At 40.9% G+C, this 27,930-nt stretch overlaps 2 protein-coding genes across 2 annotated transcripts in view; both read left to right on the forward strand.

The window, feature by feature from the left end:
• LOC111951481 (synaptotagmin-1-like) overlaps positions 1-12,535 on the forward strand; it is a 229,376-nt gene extending 216,841 nt beyond the window's left edge. The window contains 3 exon segments of the mRNA XM_023969602.2: positions 3,067-3,098; positions 3,538-3,642; positions 8,397-12,535. Of these exon segments, the coding sequence (XP_023825370.1) occupies positions 3,067-3,098; positions 3,538-3,642; positions 8,397-8,603 (344 nt within the window). The 3' untranslated portion in view covers positions 8,604-12,535.
• Positions 12,536-18,036: 5,501 nt separating this feature from the next.
• LOC111951507 (NADH-cytochrome b5 reductase 3) lies at positions 18,037-27,294 on the forward strand. The gene is made up of 9 exons (XM_023969639.2): positions 18,037-18,145; positions 19,106-19,231; positions 25,036-25,108; positions 25,302-25,408; positions 25,504-25,633; positions 25,825-25,908; positions 26,001-26,086; positions 26,181-26,280; positions 26,482-27,294. The coding sequence occupies exons 1-9, from the start codon at positions 18,125-18,127 to the stop codon at positions 26,652-26,654; spliced, it is 900 nt and encodes a 299-aa protein (XP_023825407.1). The 5' UTR covers positions 18,037-18,124; the 3' UTR covers positions 26,655-27,294.
• The last annotated feature ends 636 nt before the right edge of the window (positions 27,295-27,930 follow it).

Below are 27,930 nucleotides of genomic sequence, written 5' to 3' on the forward strand. Positions count from 1 at the left end.
TGGGCACAGCATATTTTCATTATAACCCGGCCCATTGCCAGTGATCCAGATGAATGACTGTCACGCATGCTAGAGTGTCCATATACTAAAGTGTAGACAGACACAAGGAACGGTGACGTCTCTCTCTCTCGCTCTCTCTCTCTCTGCGACAGGCGCCTCACATCAGCTGCCACGGCCACTCATCCACAAAATGGGCAGAGATTAGAGCTGTCTGGGACGAGACGCCGAAATGAGCCGGATATGAGTTGGGGTGCGTCGCCCGTCCAAAACCCAATAATGCTGGCGGCGAGATAAGAAGAGTCTGGGTAGAATAGGGCTGAAAGCCACGGGACACCACAGGTGTTTTTCTGACGGTGGAGGGATAGGTTATCTGTGATAACCCTGCCTGGATGTTGTTGCTGTGTGTATTCAGCCTCAGTCTCTGAGGATAGCGGGATTCATTTATCCAGTGCTGGTCATTCAGGCCCAGGCCTGTGTGGATGGTCAAGATGAGGCAGAGGCAGCCAGATACAGGGTTGGAATGGGAAGGAGTTGGAATGTATTTATACGGTTGTGAATGTCTTGGTTGTGAATGTCCTGGTCTTTTTTTATACAGAGATAAAAGATTTCGGCACAGGTCCAAGACTGTTCCAAATGATGACCGTGAGCAGGGGTGAAGAAATACCATTAAACAGAATTGCGTGTGTGTGAATGCCTGTGTGAGTTACAGGATCTGGATCTGAAGCAGCCTCTGTTATCGGTCTGCTGTGACAGTTCCAACCAAGGGGATTGAGCCTAACCTCCACAGAGACCTTGGGAACTGTACTTAGTTTGTCCACAAACTTCCCTCCATTAACCTCCAATCATTACCTATTAGAAAAGCAGCAAAGGTGTAGAAGTCTGATTGTTTGTAATCGGCTCTCTCATGACACAACTTTAGTTTCCTACAGGGACGTTAGTAGAACCTATAAAGAAGGGAACTCAGCTGAAGAGAATTCACTGCAACACAACAAAAAAGAAAGAGAAAAAAACAATAAAGGGGTTGTTGATGGAAGAGTCTGATAGAAAGTGGTGATACGGCCGTGTGATGCTCACAGTCCGACACTGGAGAAGATTCCCATTTAGATACTGCTGGGCCTATTCACTAACACACACCTCTCATCCACTGTCTCTTTTATCTTCGCACAGCCCTCACCGCACCGCAGGAGAGTAATAAACGTCACAATGGACACCCGCTCTCGAGGCTGCATTCTCTCTCTCTCTCTCTCTCTCTCTTTCTCTCTCTATTTCTCTCTTTTCGTTCGAGCTGTTCTCTCCATTCTGTCCACTCAGTTCTCTCTGTCTTTCTCTCGCTGTCACTCTTTGTCAACGTCCTTTCTTTCTCTCTTTCCCTCTGTCCATTGCCTTTCTTTCTCTCTGTTCTGCTTCTCTTTTTCTCCGTCTCTCAATGTACACTGTCCACACAGCTATGGGATGAACCTGCCAGTGACCAATCAGCTCTTACAGATGTAGGGTCTTCATTTGAGACAGTTATCTACAGMAGGAAAATATGCCTGCAGCAACAGGAAATGTAAATTATTATGTGAATTATAATGAATCTACATTCTTGTAGGGGTTGATACATTTTTCATGAAGGAAAATCAAGTATGAACATTCACAGGTAACTTAGCCTAGTGTTTAGAGCGTTGGGCCTGCAACCAGAAGGTTGCTGGATCAAATCCCTGAGCTGACAAGGTAAAAATCTGTCGTTCTGCCCCCGAGCAAGGCAGTTAACCCACTGTTCCCCGGGCGCTGTGGATGTTGATCAAGGCAGCCCCCCTCACCTCTCTGATTCAGTGGAAGACACATTTCTTACTTACTTACTTACTTACTTACTTACTTTATTGTCCCTTTCAGTTGAATACATTGTTGGACAACTGACTAGATATCCTCCTTTCCCTCTAAGTTGGATAACAAATGTTTGCCATTGCTAGGAGTTCCACAGTCAAAACTGTATTTTCCAGCCCTACTCCATGAGCATCAAAGACATCCTAATAAAGGCATCCGGGAGCCACAGATACATCTAGATTATGAGAACCAGCAGTATTTTAGAACAAGAGAGCATTATGAGGATTGATACTGATGCCTTGCTTCATTGATGCATTGCCATGCTGGTGCTCAATTGTAACTGCCACCCTTTCCATTAATGTTATTGGTCATTTAGCCCAATTACCATGCCATATCCTATCCTATTTAGTTGTGTTTGTTGATCCTAGAACCAACAAACGCTGTCTCGTCTTGAAAGATAAATGGCGTGACCTGTTTTCATTAAGATAAGTCTGTGTCCACTATCTAGCTCGAATTGGTTTCAATGGCAGTCCATTACCAAGGCTCATTAGTTCTCCAAAACTCAAGTGTCTTGTCTCAAACAGGGTGCCACTCCACTCCACTCCTTCCTCTCCCCCCTCTACTTCCTGCTTGTCATTACCATTCCGATAGGAGTAAAAAAAGCAGGATTGCTAGCCATGCTAGTCCAACATCTTGATTGCCAATGATAAAGCAGGAAGGCTGATGGGTGAGTCTGCATCTTTTACTGGTCCTCTTGACCTGATTACCAGAGAGAGGGGGGCCACAGGGCCGGCCACAGCAGGCCTACTCTGGAGAGGCTTCAGTCGTCATTACTGGAGAACGGAAATGAGGCCCTCCAGTGAAAGTGGCGAAAACATGAGCCACTTCAAAAAGCAGCGAAATTCTATTCATAGAAATTGTGCGCAAATCTGTTTCTCTTGCATATGATTTGAAATGGGTTCGTAAGTACGGTGAATGTTATCAGATTGTTTGATTCATCTCCGTGTTGATATATCCAAATAAAGGGACGGACAAGGTGTGACTAAAACATATGAGTGTATATACACTAGAAAGGGAGGGTGTATATGCCTTGTGGCAGTAGGTTCTAACCTGGCCCTCTCTTCTTTCCTCAGATCCCTTAAATGAAGATCACCTGATTCAGTTTGTTCTAACCTGGCCCTCTCTTCTTTCCTCAGATCCCTACATGAAGATCCACCTGATGCAGTAGGTTCTAACCTGGCCTCTCTCTTCTTTCCTCAGATCCATACGTGAAGATCCACCTGATGCAGTAGGTTCTAACCTGGCCCTCCTCTTCTTTCCTCAGATCCCTACATGAAGATCCACCTGATGCAGTAGGTTCTAACCTGGCCCTCTCTTCTTTCCTCAGATCCATTACGTGAAGATCCACCTGATGCAGTAGGTTCTAACCTGGCCCTCTCTTCTTTCCTCAGATCCTACGTGAAGATCCACCTGATGCAGTAGGTTCTAACCTGGCCCTCTCTTCTTTCCTCAGATCCTACGTGAAGATCCACCTGATGCAGTAGTTCTAACCTGGGCCTCTCTTTCTTTCCTCAGATCCATACGTGAAGATCCACCTGATGCAGTGGGTTCTAACTGGCCTCTTCTTCTTTCCTCAGATCCCTACGTGAAGATCCATCTGATGCAGTGGGTTCTAAACCTGGCCCTCTCTTCTTTCCTCAGATCCCTACGTGAAAGATCCACCTGATGCAGGAAGGGAAGAGGCTGAAGAAGAAGAAGACGACAATCAAGAAGAACACCCTCAACCCTTACTACAACGAGTCCTTCAGCTTTGAAGTGCCATTCGAACAAATCCAGGTAATGGTGTTGTACATCCCCATGCACATCTTGGGAGTTCTCCATGTTGTTGAAGCATTAAGACTAGATCTAATTGATCTCAGTCATAAACCACTAAGTCAAGTTTTTTTAAAGAATACTTCAAAGGAAGACGTTGAGCCAACACTGAGACAAGTGACAAGGAGAATGTGTTCAAAACTTGTGGCTACTGAGAGTGATTTGGTGGCTTAAAATTAGCGTGTGAATGTGTGGTCCTTAGCCTGTACAGGATAATCGGTTTCAGGCTCTATTCATCATGGGCCCGATTCAGGCTTAGTAAGTGTACGCCTTCCTATGCGCTTCTCAGTAGTTGGTATTCAGACTTAATGCAGGCATGTAATGCATTAGTGTACCTTTAATTTTATCGACAGACTAAAGTACATTGAAGGAACGGGCTCAGAATATAGGGAACAATGAAAGAAAGCCATCTACAGTTGAAGTCGTAAGTTTACAAACACTTAGATTGGAGTCATTAAAACTTGTTTTTTAACCACTCCACAAATTTCTTGTTAACATACGATAGTTTTGGCAAGTCGGTTAGGACATCTACTTTCTGCATGACACAAGTAATTTTTCCAATAATTGTTTACAGACAGATTATTTCACTTACAATTAATTATATCACAATTCCAGTGGGTCAGAAGTTTACATACACAAAGTTGACTGTGCCTTTAAACGGCTTGGAGAATTAGGGGTGTACCTGTGGATGTATTTCAAGGCCTACCTTCAAACTCAGTGCCTCTTTGCTTGACAACATGGGAAAATCAAAAGAATTCAAAAGACCTAAAAAAAAAACACCATAAAAAAGCCAGACTACGGTTAGGGACAAAGATCGTACCTTTTGGAGAAATGTCCTCTGGTCTGATGAAAGAAAAATAGAACTGTTTGGCAATAATGACCATCGTTATGTTTGGAGGAAAAAGGAAGTGGCTTACAAGCCGAAGAACACCATCCCAACTGTGAAGCACGGGGGTGGCAGCGTCATGATGTGAGGGTGCTTTGCTGCAGGAGGGACTGGTGCACTTCACAAAATAGATGGCATCATGAGGTAGGAAAATTGTGGCTATATTGAAGCAACATCTCAAGACATCAGTCAGGAAGATAAAGCTTGGTCGCAAATGGGTCTTCCAAATGGACAATGACCCCAAGCATACTTCCCAAAGTTGTGGCAAAATGGCTTAAGGACAACAAAGTCAAGGTATTGGAGTGGCCATCACAAAGCCCTGACTTCAATCCCATAGAAAATGTGTGGGCAATCCCTTTTTCCTCCAAACATAGCGATGGTCATTATGGCCAAACAATTATATTTTTGTTTAATCAGAACAGAGGACATTTCTCCAAAAGGTACGATCTTTGTCCCCATGTGAAGTTGCAAACCGTAGTCTGGCTTTTTTATGTCGGTTTTGGAGCAGTGGGTTCTTCCTTCCTGAGTGGCCTTTCAGGTAATATCGATATAGGGCTCGTTTTACTGTRGATATAGATACTTTTGTACCTGTTTCGTCCAGCATCTTCACAAGGTCCTTTGCTATTGTTCTGGGATTGATTTGCACTTTTCGCACCAAAGTACGTTAATCTCTAGGAGACAGAACGCCTCTCCTTCCTGAGCGGTATGACGGCTGCGTGGTCCCATGGTGTTTATACTTGCATACTATTGTTTGTACAGATGATTGTGGTAACCTCATGCGTTTGGAAATAGCTCCCAAGGATGAACCAGACTTGTGGAGGTCTACAATTATTTTCTCTGAGGTCTTGGCTGATTTCTTTTGATTTTCCCATGATGTCAAGCAAAGAGGCACTGAGTTTGAAGGCATGCCTTGAAATACATCCACAAGTACACCTCCAATTGACTCAAATTATGTCAATTAGCCTATCAGAAGCTTCTAAATCCATGACATTTTCTGGAATTTTCCAAGCTGTTTAAAGGCGCAGTGAACTTAGTGTATGTAAACTTCTGACCCACTGGAATTGTGATACAATCTGTCTGTAAACAATTGTTGGAAAAATTACTTGTGTCATGCAGAAAGTAGATGTCCTAACCGACTTGCCAAAACTATAGTTTGTTAACAAGAAATTTGTGGAGTGGTTGAAAAATKAGTTTTAATGACTCCAATCTAAGTGTACGTAAACTTCCGACTTCAACTGTATATGCATATTTGTCTCAGTTTCAGCACCAACTGGTAGATAAAAAAATACTCTGATCTTGTAGATTATTTAAGCAAATAATAGCGTTAGGAAAGTATGTATGAATCATATAAAACAGGTTTGGAGTGAGTTTACGCACAAAATATATTGATGAATCAAAAATACATATTGTAAAAGTTGACACATTCAAGTTCAATCCATTAATTATTTGAAGGTGGAAATAGGTGTACTATAGGGGTTGAACAGTAGTCCTAGAAATCTACCCTGATCCTCACTAATCGTGGAACTGTATGACAACGGTCCAGTCATTGTGAACCATGCACCAGGTTCCAGGTTTAAACTGCTACGTGTGGTCTGAGTTCCATAATGATCCAAGTAGGCTACATGTCCCAAATTATTGCACAATGTTAGCCTATTATGATCCACTAATGGTAGCGACACTTAGGAACAACTACACGGACATGACAGAGGAAAGAAAAGTAAACGGAATGGAATTGAATCATTCAAAATGTAGGCAGCAAATTTAAGGAAACTAAAGGAAACTACAGTTACAAATGTGCAAAAAGCCTGGGTATATAATTAAAACCTTCTAAAGCACATACATCAAATTGGCAGATTCGGCCCTACAGAAAGCCTGTAGCTTGGGTCTCCAAATTGTATCCATGCAAATTATGAGGACATACAAATAAAATCAGATTAACGGCACAGCTATTTACAGCCTACTTCACTGTGGAAAAGGGGCCGCAATACATATCATATTGATTTGATTTTCAGTTTGCTTCCATATGACTGGTTTAACATTCGTCTCCATGGATCATAAGGAGAAAAAATAATAATAATCTATGTATTTACAATCCTCTTCTCCAAATGGATTCCTCATTTACCTAGCTCTTATCAATAGCTCTTATCACTTTATAAATTACTGTGCATGGAGAATGCTGTAATTTCTATCAGAAAAAAGAAAGTACATGCTTTTCCCAGTTGGTACCGGCAGGTTCGCTCAACCTTATTCATGGTTTCTTCAGAATGCAGTGTATTTGTAGACACACCTCTGCCACACCTTCATTTCGTTGATCTCCACCCCAAACAAATAGCGTGTGAACAGAATGCTGTTCTCATGCTCAAGTTCAAGGTCAGAATACTCATAGAGAGAAAAGTGCATAAAAAGGGAATTATGTTTCTATTTACACATCCTTAACTCGGGTCGGAATTCCCCCCCATCTGATTTCTCATTAAATGCCGTAATTTCTCAAGTTTACAAGACAATTGCACAGGGGAGTGGTGAGAAGTAATGCCATTCTCAACGTATCACTGATTACATGCCTTCGGCATGTATGATTACATTTGAACATTCAAATATCTCTTCTTCACGGTGCAATTCAGTTATCCAGTGCAATGAAATGTGTATATAGAGTACGGTTTAGTATGGCGCTCGCAGTGTTTGAGGACAAATGGCTTCATGAGAAAGCACTTTAAAGCTACTAGACCCAGAGAATTAAAGAAGATAAAGTGCATGCAAATTGGACCAAGGGGGAATTATCTGTGAGCAGGCGTCAACACGCCAGGCATAAGAAAGTAATTGCCTCAAATTGATTTAGCACTTCACAAACCACGAGTTTGGTTCCACGTGTCTCTGTTTCATTTCGCAGCCTAACCCCTCCTAGCCTGTGAGGATGCCAATCAGAACATTCCATACACACTCATTAGAGAGTGGAAGACAGTAGAAAAAACCTATACTGCTAAGTACACTCCCGCCTCGACAGAGTGTCCTTCTCTTTAAAGGGATAGAACAACCCAGATACATGTGTGTCTGTCGTTGTTATACCTCAAAGGGGATTTAAGGGGGTCAACTATCTCTTTAAAAGCTACTTGACCCCAACTGACAGTCTGGGAGACTTGGTGCAGCGTTTCATTACATGCTTTGGGAGAACAGTGACTCGGCACCTACACAGGTAGAGCAGCTCCTCTCTCCTCTCTCATGTGGATCGAAACTTAACCAGAGCTCTTAGTGTGCTGATTCATATTCCCTTCCCGCAGATGACACACGGATCACCCCTCATTGCTGAGACACTTTGAATAAACACATGCTGTGGCTGAATGGTTGACCTCTGAGTAAGCTTACAATCTGTTGTGTGTTTGGCTCTGGAAAGATTCAGGACCAGTCTTCAAATGGTGTATACTGCTAATAAGCACTTAGGACTGGCTCTTCAAGGGAGGATATCACTCTTCACTCAAGTAGGCCACTCTGTTAGTCAGGCGCATTAGACAGAGTGGAGGTTACACCCACTTGTCTTCTAATTGTACTGCTTTTGGAATTTGAGAAATTAGCCAACATAGGTCGCCGAGCAGAGCCTTCATCCTTGTGCTCAGTAGAGGAAGTAGGCTGTCTGGGGACTTGAGACTATATTATTATTCTCTGTTACTTTGGGTGAATACTGAGTGCTCAAGAAAACTTCTCAGCACTACACAAATCATAAAACGTCCATGACTATAGTCTGTGAGCTTTAAATCTTACCACTACATTACTTTAGTTACGTGTATAGTGTGCGTATCCCACAAACTCATAATTTCTTCCAATATCTTCCCCCTTACAGAAAGTTCAAGTTGTTGTAACTGTTCTGGACTATGACAAGATCGGCAAGAACGATGCTATCGGCAAGGTCTTTGTRGGCCTCAACAGCTCGGGGACGGAGCTGCGCCACTGGTCGGATATGCTCGCCAACCCCAGGAGACCCATCGCCCAGTGGCATGTGCTGAAGGTGGAGGAGGAGGTGGACGCTCAGCTCTCCACAAAAAAATAGGCAGGGCCCTTTCAGCTCMTGCCCCATAGTGTTCTTTAGCCAGTATGTGTAAATACCTCAGTGATATATGGGTCCATCCACCATCAAACCAATCCAGCCAACACCCATCCTTCCCACCAACTCCATACTACTTGTCTTATCGCCTTCTTTTGTAATTGTTAATGGTTCTTTCAAAACCCTAGGCCCTGATGTTCAGATTTGTGTTTCTATTTGTCAGGTTGGGAGTCCCCGCCCCTGACTATGTTGTCCATCTCTACGCCCTGATTCCCCCTAACCAAATGCCCCCTTTTAAGCAATATGATCTGTATAGATAGCGCATGACTGAAAGACATTTATTGTACGACAGTTGTATATATCAGTCTGCAGACAAAAATTATTTCTAATTTATGTTGGTATGTTGTTACCCGTTTCCTAATCGATGTATATCTGGATGTTTTTAATAAGATGTTCTATTTTAAATTATGTAAATGCAGATATAGGAGAGACGATATTATATATTACAGGATAAARAAATTCGACCTTATTGCATTCCAGAGGAAGAAGAAAGCAATTCCAACCTGCAAGATGCTAGTGGAAGTATAGTCACATTGTAAAGGACGGTGTCTGGCTTTATGTTTACTAATGAACCGTTGCAGAGACAAGTTGAAATACACAGAAAACTAGGCCGTTAACTACTATGGTTTCATGGGAAAATATATGCTGCTGGATAGTATACAAGCACATGGTTTCTTCTACGCCTTTTTATACACATTTCTCCATCAGAGGACCTATTTGTTTTGCTTGAAACACAATGTTCTAGAGGATCTCTCAAATCGATGCAAACCGGTTAGCCTTTTTCCTTTTCCTTAAGCAGGGCATCACCTTGTGACACAGTCAGTTACTTTTAAGTGAAATAGGTCCTCATTTGAAAGGGCATCTTTTATTTTCTTTTTCTTTTTTACAGACCGGTCCTCTTAAACCCAAACGACTATTCCGCCAACCCCCCTCAGAAACTGACCCCATATGAAATAGAATCAAGCAGTAGCCATTGTGTCCTTAAGCTTGTTGAACAATATTTACTTTCAATAGCCTTGTTGTTGGAAACTGATTATGTTCAGGACATTGGAGTCTCAAGGTCTCCAAAGATGGAAAAAATAGTTTTGACTCTAAGCTTTTAGATGACAATTCTTTTGATAAATTCAGCTGATTTTTTTGTAAACTGCATGATTTTTTAAACAATATTTGCTAAAGGCTGGGACGAGGGGAGATCTACCAACACCATGGGGCTGTCTCTTATGATAACATCCCCTCGCCTTCAATCTATTTCATCTAGATTAAAGCTGAAGTGAGTGATTTGATGGRTCAGTATATSATTWWTATATTGACTGGAAGTAAAGTGAGTTTCTAAACACTGCCATTTTCAGGGAGGTGACACATGTATACTAACCTTCTCTCCATGCACACTCCCACTAGGTAGTGGTCGTAGCTTTGGTTTATCGGGAACAATGTATTTGGCAGCACATGGTGCCCTAAATAGCAGTCTTTGCTTTGTGTTGCCTTCTCACAGTGGCAATAGAGCTAGCCATGTTATACTGCCAATCTTACTTTCTATACAGCTACTGTTTTGCACTGTATGTCTTTGAACCGGCAATAGCTTGTTGACTTCTTTACACTATGTTGACGGGCCWTATTTAAGGACRCTCAATGCRCAGGGGAGCTTCTGTCCAGGAGCCCAACTGGTTCTTGTTGTTTACTTAAAGGAACAGTACATGAAAGCAACAACCATATACTGTATCTCTTCGTTCAGTAAACCGTAGTTAGCCAGTTKTCTATTGYTGGCTCTCAGTACAACACCAAGAGAACAATGGGAYATAAACAATAACTGTAAAAGTTAATGGTCTGCATAGGTGATAATATTTGTTTATATGTCCTTTACTACGGGTCCAATAAGAGGAATAAGTAAGACGTTTGAATCCATGAAATCCATGAAGTCTCTTATCTTGGAGGAACCTCCATGCATATACTGGATGCTAGCTTCAGGAGTAGTTTCTAAATGTTTTCAATGTTATTGTGTAGTTGATAGCACTATTATGAAAAAGCTATTTGTCATTCCATAGGTGTCTTTGCAGACAGCTTTGTGTATCACTGTGACTGCCGTGCGTGCTTAGAGGTGTAGACTTTATCAATAGCGACAAGCTTGTTCTGTAGTGACGTTGTACTGCCATTTCCCTTCCACATGCTGAGAGAGTGCGTGGCATCGTCAGTTCTAATAACTGTGCAGCAGCTGGTTGGTTGATTGACAGGGCTACACACAGGAGTTATAGAACATTTTATGGGAGAGCGAGAGTGGTTGGATTCACACAGCATTTCGTTGAGCACTGTGCAATACTTGTATGTTCATCCCATAGTGTTGTGTGGGTTGTGTTTGCCCGAGAAAAAAAAAAATATTTAAAGTTGACTCCTATCAAGTCAGACGTGTTCCTCTCCAGTGAGATGGTTAGGACACAGCACATGTAGATTCTGTGGTGGTTGGAGTCTGATATCTAAAATCCTTCTGTTAAGGGTTCCCTCCTATCCAGTTAGTTTTTTCTTGCACACAGATCCAGCATCAGAAATTTCAGGACATATTGGGATTGGGAAATACCCAAATATGACACACACACACACACACACACACACACACATGAAAACATTTAAATGACCCCTCACCCTCTGAAAGTGCATATGTACATATTTTCATCATTTTCCAAAAAGTAATTTATTTATCATATTGAAATGGTCATGATTATTACTGAAACGTATCACATTTTGTCATGATAACTTCATCCATCGTTGTATCAACCTGATCTACTATACTATATCTAATTATGATTATTTTTTATTAATATGTTATGTTTACAACCCTGTTGAAAATACTTTTATATTTGAAATGAAAACTCTGAATGTAAAGTATGGACTGTGTGTTTGTGGTGATTAACTGTGGGATTCGTAGTTGCCACTTTTCTTTCATTGTTGCAAAAATATGTTGATTTGTGTGTGTTTTTATTTATTTATTTAAATACCCTTTTGGGTAGACATTCCCCGGATAAACAATACATTCCAGAAACGTTGAACATACATTTAATCACAGCAGAATGTGCTCTAATGAATTACATTCCCTCTTGATCTATATATTTTTTTCATTTAACATCCCTTAAATCATGAATTACAAAAAAACACTTGTTTAAATAAAACAAGGATAAAACGTAGGCTCAGTATTTTAATGGAATGAGCAACTCCGTAGGGGTACGACTAAATCACTAAAGAAAGGCTGTAATCAGTATTTAAATGGGAAGGAAATCAAAATGCTTCAACAAAAGAAAAGGAAAGCGTCAAACTCTTGAGGGGYGGACACCACAATAAGAGGCAGCAATACAGGATCAGATTGTGAGGTGTGTAACTTACCACAAGAAAAGCCATTAGCTGCAATTTAATGCTACTTTTACTGGTCCCCCCTACTAAAGCATGGAAGCAAAACCCCTCACATCCTATTCAAGAAAAGCCCATACATCTCACTGTGTGACCAGAAACATACACGATTCTCTAAAATGACAACAACAAAAAGCCACTCTAACCTTTCAAGACGAAGCTGTGTAAAGTATTAGAGTCTGATGCTGTAGAAAGATCCTAGTTGCCTTTGTGTATATCAACTGCCTGCTTGAGTATTTCTGTGTTGACATTTTCTCTGTAATCTTGTACAACTGTTTGGGCTGTTTTTCCTGCCATATCGCTCGCGGTGACAGCGAGCTGACAGATACTGTATATTGCTGTGTATACCTTCATTTTTGATGAGGTGTTTTACAGTTTTGTTTCACTTTGTGTAGTGATTCATTCTGTGGAGTTTTTGACTGTTGTTATATAACTTCATATACACAAATTATCAATAAATTGTTTTATTTCCTGTTGATACAGAACCTTTTCAAGTGCTTCTTTTTTTCCGGATACTGGTTTGGTTCACTTACCAACTTTTTATGTGAATTTTGATGTGTGAGCAGATAAAACTGACATTTACATTTTAGACAACATGCCTTCATCAGCATAAGAATAAGAAGCATTAAGTGAATTGAATAATAAACATTGAGTGCATATAAAGCCTAGATTTATTTTCATAATGAGCCAAATCTATGAAATGCTGTAATCTGTTTAATAAAGAGAGACCAGAAAAAATGYATAATAGAGTGTGGCAGTATAGCAGCAACAGCAGCATCTAGTGGTCAAAACCTGGTAAATTCACACTAAATAATCCAAGTGATTTAAATTACTATTTTTTTTATGAGGGGAAAAAAACATCTCCAGATTCRCAGGGAATACATTACATAGTATGGATAAGCAATACTACAAGCCACAGCTTCATACTACTTGTCAGACATAGAGAACTGATACTGTATACTGGTTGTTGGGGGTAGCAGGCGTGGGGTATGGGGGGTCCGTGGGTGGCTTTTTGACCATTCGTTTGGATTACTCATGTCTAACTCATTGCTAGAAAGGATGTTAGCTACTATATTTAGTGAATATTATATGAACCCTATTTAAATGGTCAATTTGGATGCAATCAATTAGCTTAATTTCTCATCTATCCAATTATATTTCAACAAAATTATTTTGCATGAATGCTAATCTTATATTTTTATAACAACATAAATTATTTCAGAACAATCTGAGATGGTGGGTGTCAAAATCCTTTCTAGTGCTTTTTGAGATGGAATGACCCTACAATCATTCAGACATTATCAAATGACTAACAAAGAGAAAGTGAATGGGTACACACAGTGTGAAAGGAAGTAACACATACCTTCTGAGTCTTCMTCCAGTATACTTGATACATTAGTAACATTCGTAGCAGTTCACATGTTTATTGCCCGGACAATGGAGATCGAGCCCATATTTGCTGATCTGAACATCTGCAAAACTTACCATCAACGTTATCCAACAGGAGATCTGAAAGTGCATACTATCCACTTAAKATTCTTTGAATATAGCCCAGGAATACTCTCGGACGACTTAAGAGAGTTTAACTTTCCCTCTGAATTGGTGATAGAAATCGAATGCATCGAATGAACCTGGGTTTGGTGTGGTTGAAATGGTTTTATTCTATAAACATATAATGATTTGGTAACTTTCAGACAATTATTTAAGGATATCTTCTCTTTGCATTGGATTTGAACCAGYAGTAGAAATGTGGAACTGACCTCTTAGGGATACTGTATATGACATTCTAATGTTTTTATTTTTTATGAACCCTTCCACCGGAGGACAAATATAGTTTTTTTTTTTTTACAGCATTTCTGCTACATATACTGTACATACATTTTGCATATACATTTTACATACACATTTTGCATACACATTTGACATACTGTACATGTTACCTTTATATAAAGCAGTCACATAACAATAATATATGACCAAACATAAGCTATTTTTTTTAACCATACCTGAACCTGTGACCAGAAACAAGCTACGTAGGGGCAATACCAGAATAAATGATCTAGTGATCTTGTGGTAATGCTGCAATCAGTTGGCTGTAAGTTTTGATTGAGCAGATATTCCCATATATTTTCGATAGCTGCATATGTGACATAACACCTCCGTTTCTATTCATAATATCATTAATAAATATAATACAACTATTTTTTTAAATCCATAAAGATTTTTTTTTTTAATTAATCAGTATATTGGAGTTTAACTATAACATTTGTTGTAATATTTGTTTTACCTTTTCTGGAGGATTTAAATTGTAACCAGCTTTGTATGGCTTGTTTAAGAAAGGGCCATACTTTAAACAAAATTTCATTTTAAATTAGTCGGAAATGAGAAGTTGTAATCTGTATAAAGGCAAAAAGGCCATTTTTGAACAAAGGATGAGCCTTTCTTTATAATCTACTGGAGAACCATTTCGGGTTTAAGTATAATTTATGTATGAGTGAAGCTTTTAGTGAGAGGTTTAAAGCTTTAATATTTAATAATTTTAGCCCCCCCAAACTCATATTCATTATATAAATAGGCACGTTTAATTTTGTCTGGCTTAGCATTCCAAATAAAATGAAATATTTCTTCTCATAATTACAATTTTAAAAACTATTCATCTGGAGTAGGCAGTGCCATTAGTAAGTAAGTAGACTGTGATAGGACCAAAGAGTTAATCAATGTGTTAATCAATGATTTCTCCATAAACTACAGGGTAGTGTAAACACTGTGTCTTTTAACTATCCAATACATAATATGGTACACCGGTCATAATTAGGTTTTAGTCCAGAGAGGCTAGAAAAGTGATCAAGATCTTCAATAAGATGGGGCAGGAATCCAGATTGCGGACTTAAGAAAAAACTTGAGTCATCGGCATACATTGACACTTTTGTTTTTATCCCCTGGATTTCTAACCCCTTGATGTTCTTGTTGGATATAATTTTTATAGCTAGCATTTYAATGGCCATAATAAATAGATATGGAGACAACGGACAGCTTTGTTTTACTCCTCTTAAAAGCTCAATAGTTTCTGAGAAGTAACCATTATTTACTATTTGACATCTGGGGTTGCTTTACATTTCTTTAACCCGTTGTATAAGATATTCACCAAAATGAAAGTAATCCAGGCATTTATATATAAATTCTAGTCATACTTTATCAAAATCTGCTATGAAGACCAGGCCTGGTATCTTTGATGTTTCATAATGTTCAATTGTTTCAAGTAATTGTCGTATATTATTACAAAGAAAACATATGCTTAAAATATTTTGCTTCTTCTTTCAAAATGTAATTTGGTGAATCATGGATGACTCCATCATTGATAACGAGTTTCTGTACATTATTTTTGGTAGCATTTCTATGTTGAAGTTTCAAGAACAATTCTTAACAATGCTTTTCTTAACAACCATTGCCATTCTAGCGAAGGTTCGTGTCATATTGCTTAGTTCAGAGCATGCACAGACCAGCTGGTTCTAGTGTTTATGGACCTTTTCATACTCTCCCTATCCCAGTCTGTCGTCCCCACTTGTTTCAAGATGACCACCATCGTTCCTGTACCCAAGCAAGCTAAGATAACTGAACTAAATGACTATAGCCCCGTAGCACTCACTTCTGTCATCAAGAATTGCTTTGAAAGTCAAGGACCATGTCCCCTCCACCATACCCTACACCCTTGATGCAGTACAATTTGCATACCACCCCAATAGACTCACGGACGACACGATCTTTGTTGGACTGCACAGCGCCCTATCCCACCTGGACCAGAGGAATAACTATGTGAGAAGGCAGCTCAGCGTTCAACAACATAGCACTCGAAGTTTGTCACTAAGCTCAGAGTCTGAACTCTCTGTGCAACTGGGTCCTATATTTCCTGACGGGCCGACTCCAGGTGGTGAGGGTAGGCAACAATCCCTCCGCCACACAGATCCTCTACACGGGCCCCCCCCTCCAGGGATGTGTACCCAGCACCTTCCTGTACTCCCTGTTCACCCAGTGTTGAATTCAAGTGTTGTTGCAATTTGCCTAGTTTCCGAGAGGGGAAGCAATGGAGTCAACATGCAATTCAATATTAGGAAGGTGTTCTTAATGTTTTGTACACTCAGTGTAACTCAACTGTAATAAGTCAACTATAATAAACTTGGGACACAAGCCTTAACCTCTGAGCCACTCTAGTCTACTCCTCTGTAGTTGGCAAAAACGCAGAGTATATTCTTGGCTCCTGCCGTCAGGGTTTTTTAGGTAATCTGATTACATTTTTAAAAAATGTAATCAGTTAGGTTACCAACTAAAATATTGTAATCAGATTAGAGATACTTTAGAAAAACTAGATGAGTACTTCTTGGATCACTTTTAAATTCAGAAAGGATGTTTACAAGGAGAAAATAAAAAATACATTATTACACCTTTCTGTTATCTCAATGACATTCAATTCAACATTGAAAAAAGGCACAAGTTTGTTCCACCTGAGCGAATCTGACCACAAGTCAGCGACCACTATGATGACTCTCCAAATGCGTTTGATGGATAATTTTTTTCTTCTAATGCCTCTTAAGGGTAAAATAATCCAGAAGTTACTGAGCGTAATCAGATAACGTTACTGTGTTTGAGTAATCCAAAAGTTATGTTACTAATGACAATTTTGGACAGGTAACTAGTAACTGTAATGGATTACATTTAGAAAGTAACCTACCCAACCCTGCGAAGACCTTGCATGTCACAGCTCTCTCCACAAGATGGAGACACAAGACCGTTTTTATACAATGATTTCTGCATGATATTCTTCACTACGAAGACTTGGGCATTTGGAGTGAAGTATGAATGTTGTTTACTGCTGTCCCTCTGTTAGAATGGTGGCTTGTCCATCAAAGTATCAGGTAACACGTACTATTTAATTCAAACAATTCAATTAAAACCTTTATTAGTGTACTATTTATCATAATTTGCTTACATAGTTTTTCTAAATGCATGAGGTGCACTCTATATCAGCCCAGGCCATCCATTGACTTTTAAAGTGCCTGATATGCACGAGTCTTTGCTGCCATGTACTGGACTAATATATCAATTGGCTCCATACATATCTGTAGGATAGATTCATTAGAAATTTCTATCAAATTAATCAACATAGCTTTTCAACCTCATTTTCATTATCTCCAGCACAATACCAGTGCCGAAATATGTGAAAGCGGTACATTTCTATGTTCTGTAGAAAAAAAACAAGTTAAAAGTTCTACCAGATGACATCAACAAAAGTTAAAACATTTTTAAAACACTGATTTCAAACACTATGAGATTCGTGGTGACTTGGGAGGAAAGAAAATACCCTCTCTGGCTAGAAACTCGTTGCAGGTCTTGAAAAATCGCCGTTTCTTTTTAACTTTTAATCCTACACGGTGATGTCACCGAGAAGCATTTCTTAGGACCTTTGTTCTTATCTTTTTAACATGACAGATCATAGAAACGCGCTGTTTTCACATATGCAGGTCTAGTTTGGTGCTGAAGATAACGCATACAAGGTTGAAAAGTGGCGGAATTGTCATTTACAATGGCTATTCAGCATCAAACGCGACTTCATTCATTGTAACCAGACAGGCATGATCAAAGCAGTTTTCATGCAAAGTCATGGGGCGTGCATGGACTCTTATTTTGAAAAGCGTGTTTAGAACTGCAGAAATTGAGCGCTAATTACTTATGACGTGTTCAAAACGACTGTGAACTTGTGCCGCGTTCAAAACATCTGGGAACTCAAAAGTCTCCGACTTACGACTTCAGTGGGTTCAAGACAACTGGAAATTTGCGTTAAAAAAAAAACTCAGAGTGGGGAAAAATAGTTTTGACCGGTCATACAACTCGGAATTCGGGCCTSTTTCTTGAACTCCGGCTTTCCGACCTGAAGATCACCTACGTCATGATTTGACCTCGTATTTTTTTTAGTTCCGAGCTGCCTTGAAAGCACCCCAGTCAGTACTTTGACAGTGCGACAGTTTGTCCTCCGAGAACAGACTTTTCGCTGTTGCCTTGTTAGGTGCCAAAAAAACAAGATGCTCTCTTACATCATTGGGGTAAGTATAGTTGCCAGCTAGCTAAATATTATATATTTTTTTACATTGCTTAGGCTCAGCTACAGTTGTGCGATTTGACAGCGAACAGTAGGCAAGTTAGCTAGTAGTTATGGTTGGCTAACTAGTACTCTAGCTAGTAACAGATCTTCGTCGTGAACCATCAAGTTTGTAATCCATCGTAACTGTAGTAAGTCATATGGTATATAGTAAACTGTCATCATAAATAACTAACTTGTTAAGAGGCAAAGCAAAAGCTTTGGTTATTGAGACGTTTGGGCGTTTAGCTAGAAGCTAGCTTGTCATGCAACTTGCCAACTAACCCTCTCTATTCGCTGTGGTTTATTTGTTATGGAGCTAGGAAGTTAGGTACCTAGTTTACGTGATTGACACTCGGGTTCATTTCTGATCAAAATAGCAAGCATGGAGATCTCTGCACATTTTGTCAAAGGAGTGCACGCCACTGTTAGCTACAAGCTATCGAACAGCGGTGAGCGCAGCAGTTTGGTCCAATTATTTTTTTATTTAACCTTTTTAACTAGGCAAGTCAGTTAAGAACAAATTCTTATTTACAATGAAGGCCAAACCCGGACGACACTCGGCAAATTGTGCGCAGGCCTATGGGACTCCCAATCACGGTCGGATGTGATACAACCTGGAATCGAACCAGGATTCGAGATACAGCGCCTTAGACCGCTGCGCCACTCGGGAGCCCCAGGATAGATTGATTATGTAAAGTTAGGTGTAATTGCACACTGACTGATGCATTGCATATCAGTACAAAAATAAGGTATATCCTAGTGACTGTTAAACACCTGTTTTTGATGACATGTTATGGTCTGTAATTTTACCCTCCCAATCATGGCAGCAGTCTTTGCAATGTTCAACATTGTAAAGATCGACATCCTTATTTCCACAAAAACTTCAACTGAAAAGGCAAACCTTCCTTTCCCGTCTCCGCAGCTCATTCGGAGCAGTATCGACAACATCATCAACCTCATCCTGAGCCTCTTCCTCTCAAAGAAGAAACCTGCCATCACCCTAGAGGACCCCAACATCAAATATGCATTAAAGCTGATAGATAAAGAGGTAAGAATTCTGTGTTGTGATCAGCTTATTATTACTGTGCTGTGGTGAAACCATGTGAATGAAAGAAATTGGACTAAGAAATAATGAGTAACAATTGTGACTGCTGTTCTAGGAAGACTTAGGGCAATTCCATGAAACAGAGTGATGCTCAGACTCAGATTTTTCACTTTAACATTTATGTAAAATTAAAAACCAATGATTGCAAAGTTAAACAAACCATACAACTATGCACAATGACTACTTTTAACAAGTTCCACACGCAAAAAACAAATGGACTTGATCAGTGCAGATGCCATGTTTGGTAACAATGATCGCACGAACCGTCATTCTGTTACCAAACGTTGAAAATGCACTGAGTAATATGCTTTGTTTAACTTTGTAATTGTTGTTGTTTTGTTTGAGTCTCAGCATCACTCTGTTACTGTGGAAATGCCCCTTACCATTACTGGAACTGCACAAAGACCCAACAAATAAGTAATGCTGTTCTGTGTTCATAAGCCCTTCAGAATTTGGGCTAGGCAGATGCTCCATTTAGTGCAGAGGTCAATATGCAAACAGTCGATTATAATTTGAAGTCATTGTTCTTGTACAGACTGCTACTGTGGATCAAGGCTAACCAGTCAGTCAACAGTGTGTGTGGTTTATCTCTATCAGGGTAATCAAATGTTTTTGGTCACATATACATGGTTAGCAGATGTTAATGCGAGTGTAGCGAAATGCTTGTGCTTCTAGTTCCGACCATGCAGTAATATCTAACAAGTAATCTAACAATTTCACATCAACTACCTTATACACACAAATGTAAAGGAATGAATAAGAAGATGTAAATATATGGATGAGAGATGGCCGAACGGCATAGGCAAGATGCAGTAGATGGTAGAGGTCGACCGGTTATGATTTTTCAACGCCGATACCGATTATTGGGGGACCAAAAAAAGCCGATGCCGATTTTTGTTTATTTTATTTGTAATAATGACAATTACAACAATACTGAATGAACACTTATTTTAACTTAATATAATACATCAATAAAATCAATTTAGCCTCAAATAAATAATGAAACATGTTCAATTTGGTTTAAATAATGCAAAAACAGTGTTGGAGAAAGTAAAAGTGCAATATGTGCCATGTAAGAAAGCTAATGTTTAAGTTGCTTGCTCAGAACATGAGAACATATGAAAACTGGTGGTTCCTTTTAACATGAGTCTTCAATATTCCCAGGTAAGAAGTTTTAGGTTGTAGTTATTATAGGACTTTCTCTCTATACCATTTGTATTTCATTAACCTTTGACTATTGGATGTTCTTATAGGCACTTTAGTATTGCCAGTGTAACAGTAAAGCTTCTGTCCCTCTCCTCGCTCCTACCTGGGCTCGAACCAGGAACACATCGACAACAGCCACYCTCGAAGCAGCGTTACCCATGCAGAGCAAGGGGAACAACTACTCCAAGTCTCAGAGCGAGTGACGTTTGAAACGCTATTAGCGCGCACCCTGCTAACTAGCTAGCCACTTCACATCGGTTACACCAGCCTAATCTCGGGAGTTAATAGGCTTGAAGTCATAAACAGCACAATGCTTGAAGCACAACGAAGAGCTGCTGGCAAAACGCACAAAAGTGCTGTTTGAATGAATGCTTAYGAGCCTGCTGCTGCCTACCACCGCTCAGTCAGACTGCTCTATCAAATCATAGACTTAGTTATAACATAATAACACACAGAAATACGAGCCTTAGGTCATTAATATGGTCGAATCTGGAAACTATCATCTCGAAAACAAGACGTTTATTCTTTCAGTGAAATACGGAACCGTTCTGTATTTTATCTAACGGGTGGCATCCATAAGTCTAAATATTCCTGTTACATTGCACAACCTTCAATGTCATGTCATAATTACGTAAAATTCTGGCAAATTAGGCAGCCCAAACTGTTGCACATACACTGACTCTGCATGCAATGAACGCAAGAGAAGTGACAATTTCACCTGGTTAATATTGCCTGCTAACCTGGATTTCTTTTAGCTAAATATGCAGGTTTAAAAATATATACTTCTGTGTATTGATTTTAAGAAAGGCATTGATGTTTATGGTTAGGTACACATTGGAGCAACGATACGCACCGCATCGATTATATGCAACGCAGGACACGCTAGATAAACTAGTAATATCATCAACCATGTGTAGTTAACTAGTGATTATGATTGTTTTTTATAAGATAAGTTTAATGCTAGCTAGCAACTTACCTTAGCTTACTACATTCGCGTAACAGGCAGGCTCCTCGTGGAGTGCAATGTAATCAGGTGGTTAGAGCGTTGGACTAGTTAACTGTAAGGTTGCAAGATTGAATCCCCCAAGCTGACAAGTTAAAAATCTGTCGTTCTGCCCCTGAACGAGGCAGTTCATCCACCGTTCCTAGGCCGTCATTGAAAATAAGAATGTGTTCTTAACTGACTTTCCTAGTTAAATAAAGGTGTAAAAAAAATATATATATATAAAAATAAATCTGCCAAATCAGTGTCCAAAATACCGATTTCCGATTGTTATGAAAACTTGAAATCGGCCCTAATTAATCGGCCATTCCGATTAATCGGTCGACCTCTAGTAGATGGTATAGAGTACAGTATATACATATGAGATGAGTAATGTAGGGTATGTAAACATTATTTAAAGTGTCATTGTTTAAATTGACTAGTGATACATTTATTACATCCAATCATAAAAAGAGGCTAGAGATTTGAGTCAGTATGTTGGCAGCAGCCACTCAATGTTAGTGATGGCTGTTTAACAGTCTGATGGCCCTAAAATAGAAGCTTTTCAGTCTCGGTTCCAGCTTTGATGCACCTCTACTTACCTCGCCTTCTGGATGATAGCGGGGTGAACGGGCAGTGGCTCGGGTGGTTATTGTCCTTGATGATCTTTTTGGCCTTCCCGTGACATCAGGTGGTGTAGGTGTCCTGGAGGGCAGGTAGTTTGCCCCCGGTGATGTGTTGTGCAGACCTCACTACCCTTTGGAGAGCCTTACGGTTGTGGTCGGAGCAGTTGCTGTACCAGGCGGTGATACAGCCCGACAGGATGCTCTCGATTGTGCATCTGTAAAAGTTTGTTTTTGGTGACAAGCCAAATTTCTATAGCTTCCTGAAGTTGAAGAGGCGCTGTTGCGCCTTCTTCACCACGCTGTCAGTGTGGGTGGACCATTTCAGTTTGTCTGTGATGTGTACGCTGAGGAACATAACTTTCCACCTTCTCCACTACTGTCCCGTTGATGTGGATAGGGGGGTGCTCCCTCTGCTGTTTCCTGAAGTCCACGATCATTTTGTTTTGTTGACKTTGAGTGTGAGGTTGTTTTCCTGACACCACACTCCGAGGGCCCTCACCTCCCTGTAGGCCATTTCATTGTTGTTGATAATCAAGCCTACCACTAGTGTCGTCTGCAAACTTGATGATTGAGTTGGAGGTGTGCATGACCACGGAGTCATATGGGTGAACAGGGAGTACAGGAGAGGGCTGAGAACGCACCCTTGTGGGGTCCCAGTGTTGAGGATCAGCAGGGTGGAGATGTTGTTTCCTACCCTCACCACCTGGGGGCGGCCCGTCAAGGTTCAGGACCCAGTTGCACAGGGTGGGGTTGAGACCCAGGGTCTCTAGCTTAATGACGAGTTTGGTGGGTACTATGGTGTTAAATGCTGAGCTGTAATCGATGAACAGCATTCTTACATAGGTGTTCCTCTTGTCCAGATGGGTTATGGCAGTGTGATTGCATCGTCTGTGGACCTATTGGGGTGGTAGGCAAATCGGAGTGGGTCTAGGTTGTCAGGTAGGGTGGAGGTGATATGATCCTTGACTAGTCTCTCAAAGCACTTCATGATGACGGAAGTGAGTGCTACGGGGCGATAGTCGTTTAGCTCAGTTACCTTAGCTTTCTTGGGAACAGGAACAATGGTGGCCTTCTTGAAGCATGTGGGAACAGCAGACTGATAGGGATTGATTGAATATATCCGTAAACACCAGCCAGCCAGCTGGTCTGCGCATGCTCTGAGGACACAGCTAGGGATGCCGTCTGGGCCGACATTCTTGCGAGGGTTAACACGTTTAAATGTTTTACTCGCGTTGGTTGCAGTGAAGGAGAGGCCGCAGGTTTTACTAGCGGGACGTGTCAGTGGCACTGTGTTGTCCTCAAAGCAAGCAAAGATGTTGTTTAGTTTGTCTGGGAGCAAGACATCGGTGTCCGCGACGGGGCTGTTTTTTTTGTAATTCGTGATTGACTGTAGACCCTGCCACATACGTCTCGTGTCTGAGCCGTTGAATTGCGACTACTTTGTCTCTATACTGACGCTTAGCTTGTTTGATTGCCTTTGGAGGGAATTGCTACGCTGTTTGTTTTCAGTCATGTTTCCGGTCGCCTTGCCATGATTTAAAAGCAGTGGTTCGCGCTTTCAGTTTTACGTGAATGCTGCCATCAATCCACGGTTTCTGGTTGGGGAAGGTTGTAATAGTCACTGTGGGTACAACATCACCAATGAACTTGCTAATAAACTCGCTCACTGAATTAGCGTATACATCAATGTTATTCTGAGGCTATCCGGAACATATCCCAGTCCATGTGATCGAAGCAATCTTGAAGCGTGGAATCAGATTGGTCGGACCAGCGTTGAACAGACCTGAGCACGGGCGTTTCCTGTTTTAGTTTCAGTCTATAGGCTGGGAGCAACAACATGGAGTCGTGGTCAGATTTGCCAAAAGGAGGGTGCGGGAGGGCTTTGTATGCGTCGCGGAAGTTAGAGTASCGATGATCCAGAATTTTGCCAGCCTGGGTCGAGCATTCGATATGCTTCTAAAATTTAGGGAGCCTTGTTTTCAGATTAGGCTTGTTAAAATCCCCGGCTACAATAAATGCAGAGTCCAATGAAGTTATTTCAAGGCCGTCGGTGTCTGCTTGGGGGGGGGGGATATACACAGCTGTGATTATAATCGAAGAGAATTCTCTTGGTAGATAATGCGGTCGGCATTTGATTGTAAGGAATTCTAGGTCAGGTGAACCAAAGGACTTGAGTTACTGTATGTTATGATCACACCACGACTCGTTAATCATAAGGCATACACCCCCGCCCTTCTTCTTACCAGAGAGATGTTTGTTTCTGTCGGCGCGATGCGTGAAGAAACCGGGTGGCTGTACCAACACTAACGTATCCCAAGTGAGCCATGTTTCTGTGAAACAGAGAATGTTACAATCTCTGTCTCTCTGGAAGGCAACCCTTGCTCGAATTTCGTCTACCTTGTTGTCAAGACACTGGACGTTGGCGAGTAGTATACTCGTRAGCGACGTGCCCGTCTACGGAGCCTGACCAGAAGACCTCTGCGGTGCTGTTTTGAGTCGCTTACTGGGATCCGATCCATTGTCCAGGGTGGTGATCCAAACAGAGGATCYGCTTCGGGAAAGTCATATTCCTGGTCGTAATGTTAAGTTGACGTTGCTCTTATATCCAATAGTTCCTCCCGRCTGTATGTAATAAGACTTAAGATTTCCTGGGGTAACAATGTAAGAAATAATACATAAAATAAAATACTGCTAGTTTCCTAAGAACGCGAGGCGACCATCACTCTTACCCTATGAGGTCTGGAGCCTGCTGGTTTTCTGTTCTAATTGATGAATAATTGCACACACCTGGTGTCCCAGGTCTAAATATAGCTCTGATTAGAGGGAAACAATTAAAAAACTCGTAACTGAGGTCCGGAGTTGAGTTTGAGGGATCTATATCATTCATGTCAGTGTTTCTGGAGCTGTGAAATTCTATGTTGTGGTTCTCACAGATCATCAGTCATGACACAAGGAAATTCCGTTTTGCCCTGCGGGAGAAGGATCATGTCCTTGGGCTACCCATTGGTGAGTACATTCAATTGATGATTTCAGCATTTATATAAAAACACTTAGACTATAGTATAACATTGAATGAAATCCTGGTCTGAAACTGAAATCATACAAAAATGTATTGTATCTGTTGGTAGTGTTGTCTTCGCACTATCACAACTACTCTTCTTTTTAGTGGCCACCATACTTTGACTGTTTTCGTTCACAGGGCAACACATATACCTGTCTGCAAAGCCGGATGGAGTCCTGGTGGTCAGACCGTACACACCTGTGTCTAGTGATGACGACGTAGGCTTCGTAGACCTGGTAGTCAAGGTACACAAATCATCTGAAGAAGCTTTCTCTGTACTATAATTCAACCTCCATCTCCTCAACCAGTTTTCCCAACAAATGTTCTTCTTGCTTTCCAGATTTACTACAAGAACGTTAATCCAAAGTTTCCTGAAGGTGGGAAGATGAGTCAGTACTTGGAGAGCCTCCGGATTGGTGACACTATTGATTTCAGAGGGCCCAGCGGCCTGCTGGTCTACCAAGGAAACGGTAAGTCATCACATTTGCCCGACATTGCCACTGTGTGGTAGATACAAGGACAACAATCACGTAATACCCTGTTATGTATATTTAGGCCTTGGCTGAAAATCTGTTTCTAAAGTGTTTASTTGTCAATTGTGAAGAAGTGCATGCAAGCCACTCCTTTACTAAGTTGATTTGTTTACTGGGTGTTTCAACAGGGGCTTTTGCCATCAAGGCAGAAAAAAAGTCAGAGCCTGTGATCAAAACTTCCAAGAAAGTGGGCATGATCGCAGGAGGGACCGGTAAAACAAAAACCACCATGCTCAATCTGTACATGGCAGAATAGCCATCTGTGAATGGTTGACATGTCTTCTACTGGCTCCTGTTCCCTCAGGAATCACTCCCATGCTGCAGATCATCACAGCTATAATGAAGGATCCCCAGGACCAGACTGTGTGTCACCTGCTCTTCGCCAACCAGGTGAGTTTACGCCACTTTCTTCATCTGGATTGACTCTAATGTTCAAACATGGGCTAGTAGTCCCTAATACCTTCTCTATCCTATTCTCCCTCAGACTGAGAAAGACATCTTGCTTCGACCGGAGTTGGAGGAGATCGCAGCTAATCACCCAACCCGATTCAAGCTATGGTTCACCCTGGACAGGGCGCCTGAGAGTAAGAGATGCCCATAACTTCTATAATGTTTCAATGAACATGATCTGATATAGGCAAATTAATGTTTGTTTGCCCTGTTGAAGTGTCAATAAAAACCATTTAAAGGCCAAACAGAAGGTTCACAAAGATTGAGAAGGCTAAGAAGTAAGAATCTTGTCTGGTCCGGAGTGACTTAAACTTTAACGTCTCTTTGCTCATCAGAGTGGGCGTACAGCCACGGCTTCATCAGTGAAGACATGGTGAGAGACCACCTTCCACCCCCTGGAGATGACACTCTCATCCTCCTGTGTGGACCGCCTCCCATGATCCAGTTTGCCTGTAACCCCAACCTAGACAAAGTGGGCCACGCCAGCAGCCGGAGGTTCACCTTTTAGAAGCCACCCCGGGGGAGGGGTTAAAAAGGGGTTCCCCAGGGCTCAATCAGCCACACCCAACATTTATAAAACACGCTTGATCAGCTATTGAAATCATTTCGCTCATCCTTCAGCAGAATTAGTGTGGACCATTTTCTGTAATTTGGTGTGCCTCAATTTCCAAAACAGAATCCTGAAATGAGTGGTGTCCAAAGCATTTTCTGTTGATCAGTGATTTCTGATTAACAGGTTTATCATTCTGAATTGAATCACTGGTAGTTGGGGGAGGAGTAGAAAACATATTTGTTATTTGAACGTTCCTCCTGTCAAACTAATTGTGACAACAGATACTTGTATACTGAACAAAATATAAACGCAACATGCAACAATTTCAAACATTTTACTGAATTACAGTTCATAGGAGGAAATCAGTTAATTTAAATTAATTAGGCCCTAATCTATGGATTTCACATGACTGGGCACGGGTGCAAGCACGAGTGGGCCTGGGACGGCAATCAGTGAGTTTTTCCCCAAGAAAGGGCTTTGTTAAAGACATACTCATGGCCTTTTATTGTCCCAAGCACAAGGTGCACCTATGTAATGTTCATGCTCTTTAATCAGCTTCTTGATATGCCACACCTGTTAGGTGTATGGATTATCTTGGAAAGGAGAAATGCTCACTAACAGGGATGTAAGCAAATTTGTACAGAAAATGAAAATCAGCCTTTTGTGCGACTGGACATTTTTCTGGGATCTTTTATTTCAGCTCATGAAACCAACACTTTACATATTGCGTTTTATATTTTTTTGTTCAGTATAGTTGTAACTTGACTTGAGTGCCTTCGCAATTGCCATCTTTGGTAAAGTAATTCTTGTTTTTGTATGCACAGCTGAAGACATGACCATAATACTGCTCGCTTTGCTTCCWCTGCAAATTATTCCATAAAGTGTTATGTATAACTTTGCACATTGATGTACTTATTCCATATTGTTGCAGAAAGATTCTCATTGTGTGACTACTAAAAGGGGGGGATATCTTGAAGCTGTTACTGAAGTCTTTCCATGTGCTTAAATGTGTCATTTGCTTACATGTCCTTACAGCACTTGAATTACGGTTTCATTATGCAACATGTTTGTTATACATTGAGACCAATAAAATACAAATGCAATAAGTTGGTTTAGTCTGTAAGAAATAGCTGTGGTTACCACCGCGCAATGACTCCTCCCACCACTTAAGTCACCAAGTTAGGATCGGCACCTTAGGCTGCGCTTACAGACAGCCCAATTCTGGTGCTTT

Source organism: Salvelinus sp. IW2-2015, linkage group LG24 (genome assembly GCF_002910315.2).
Source record: "Salvelinus sp. IW2-2015 linkage group LG24, ASM291031v2, whole genome shotgun sequence".
NCBI lineage: Eukaryota > Metazoa > Chordata > Actinopteri > Salmoniformes > Salmonidae > Salvelinus > Salvelinus sp. IW2-2015.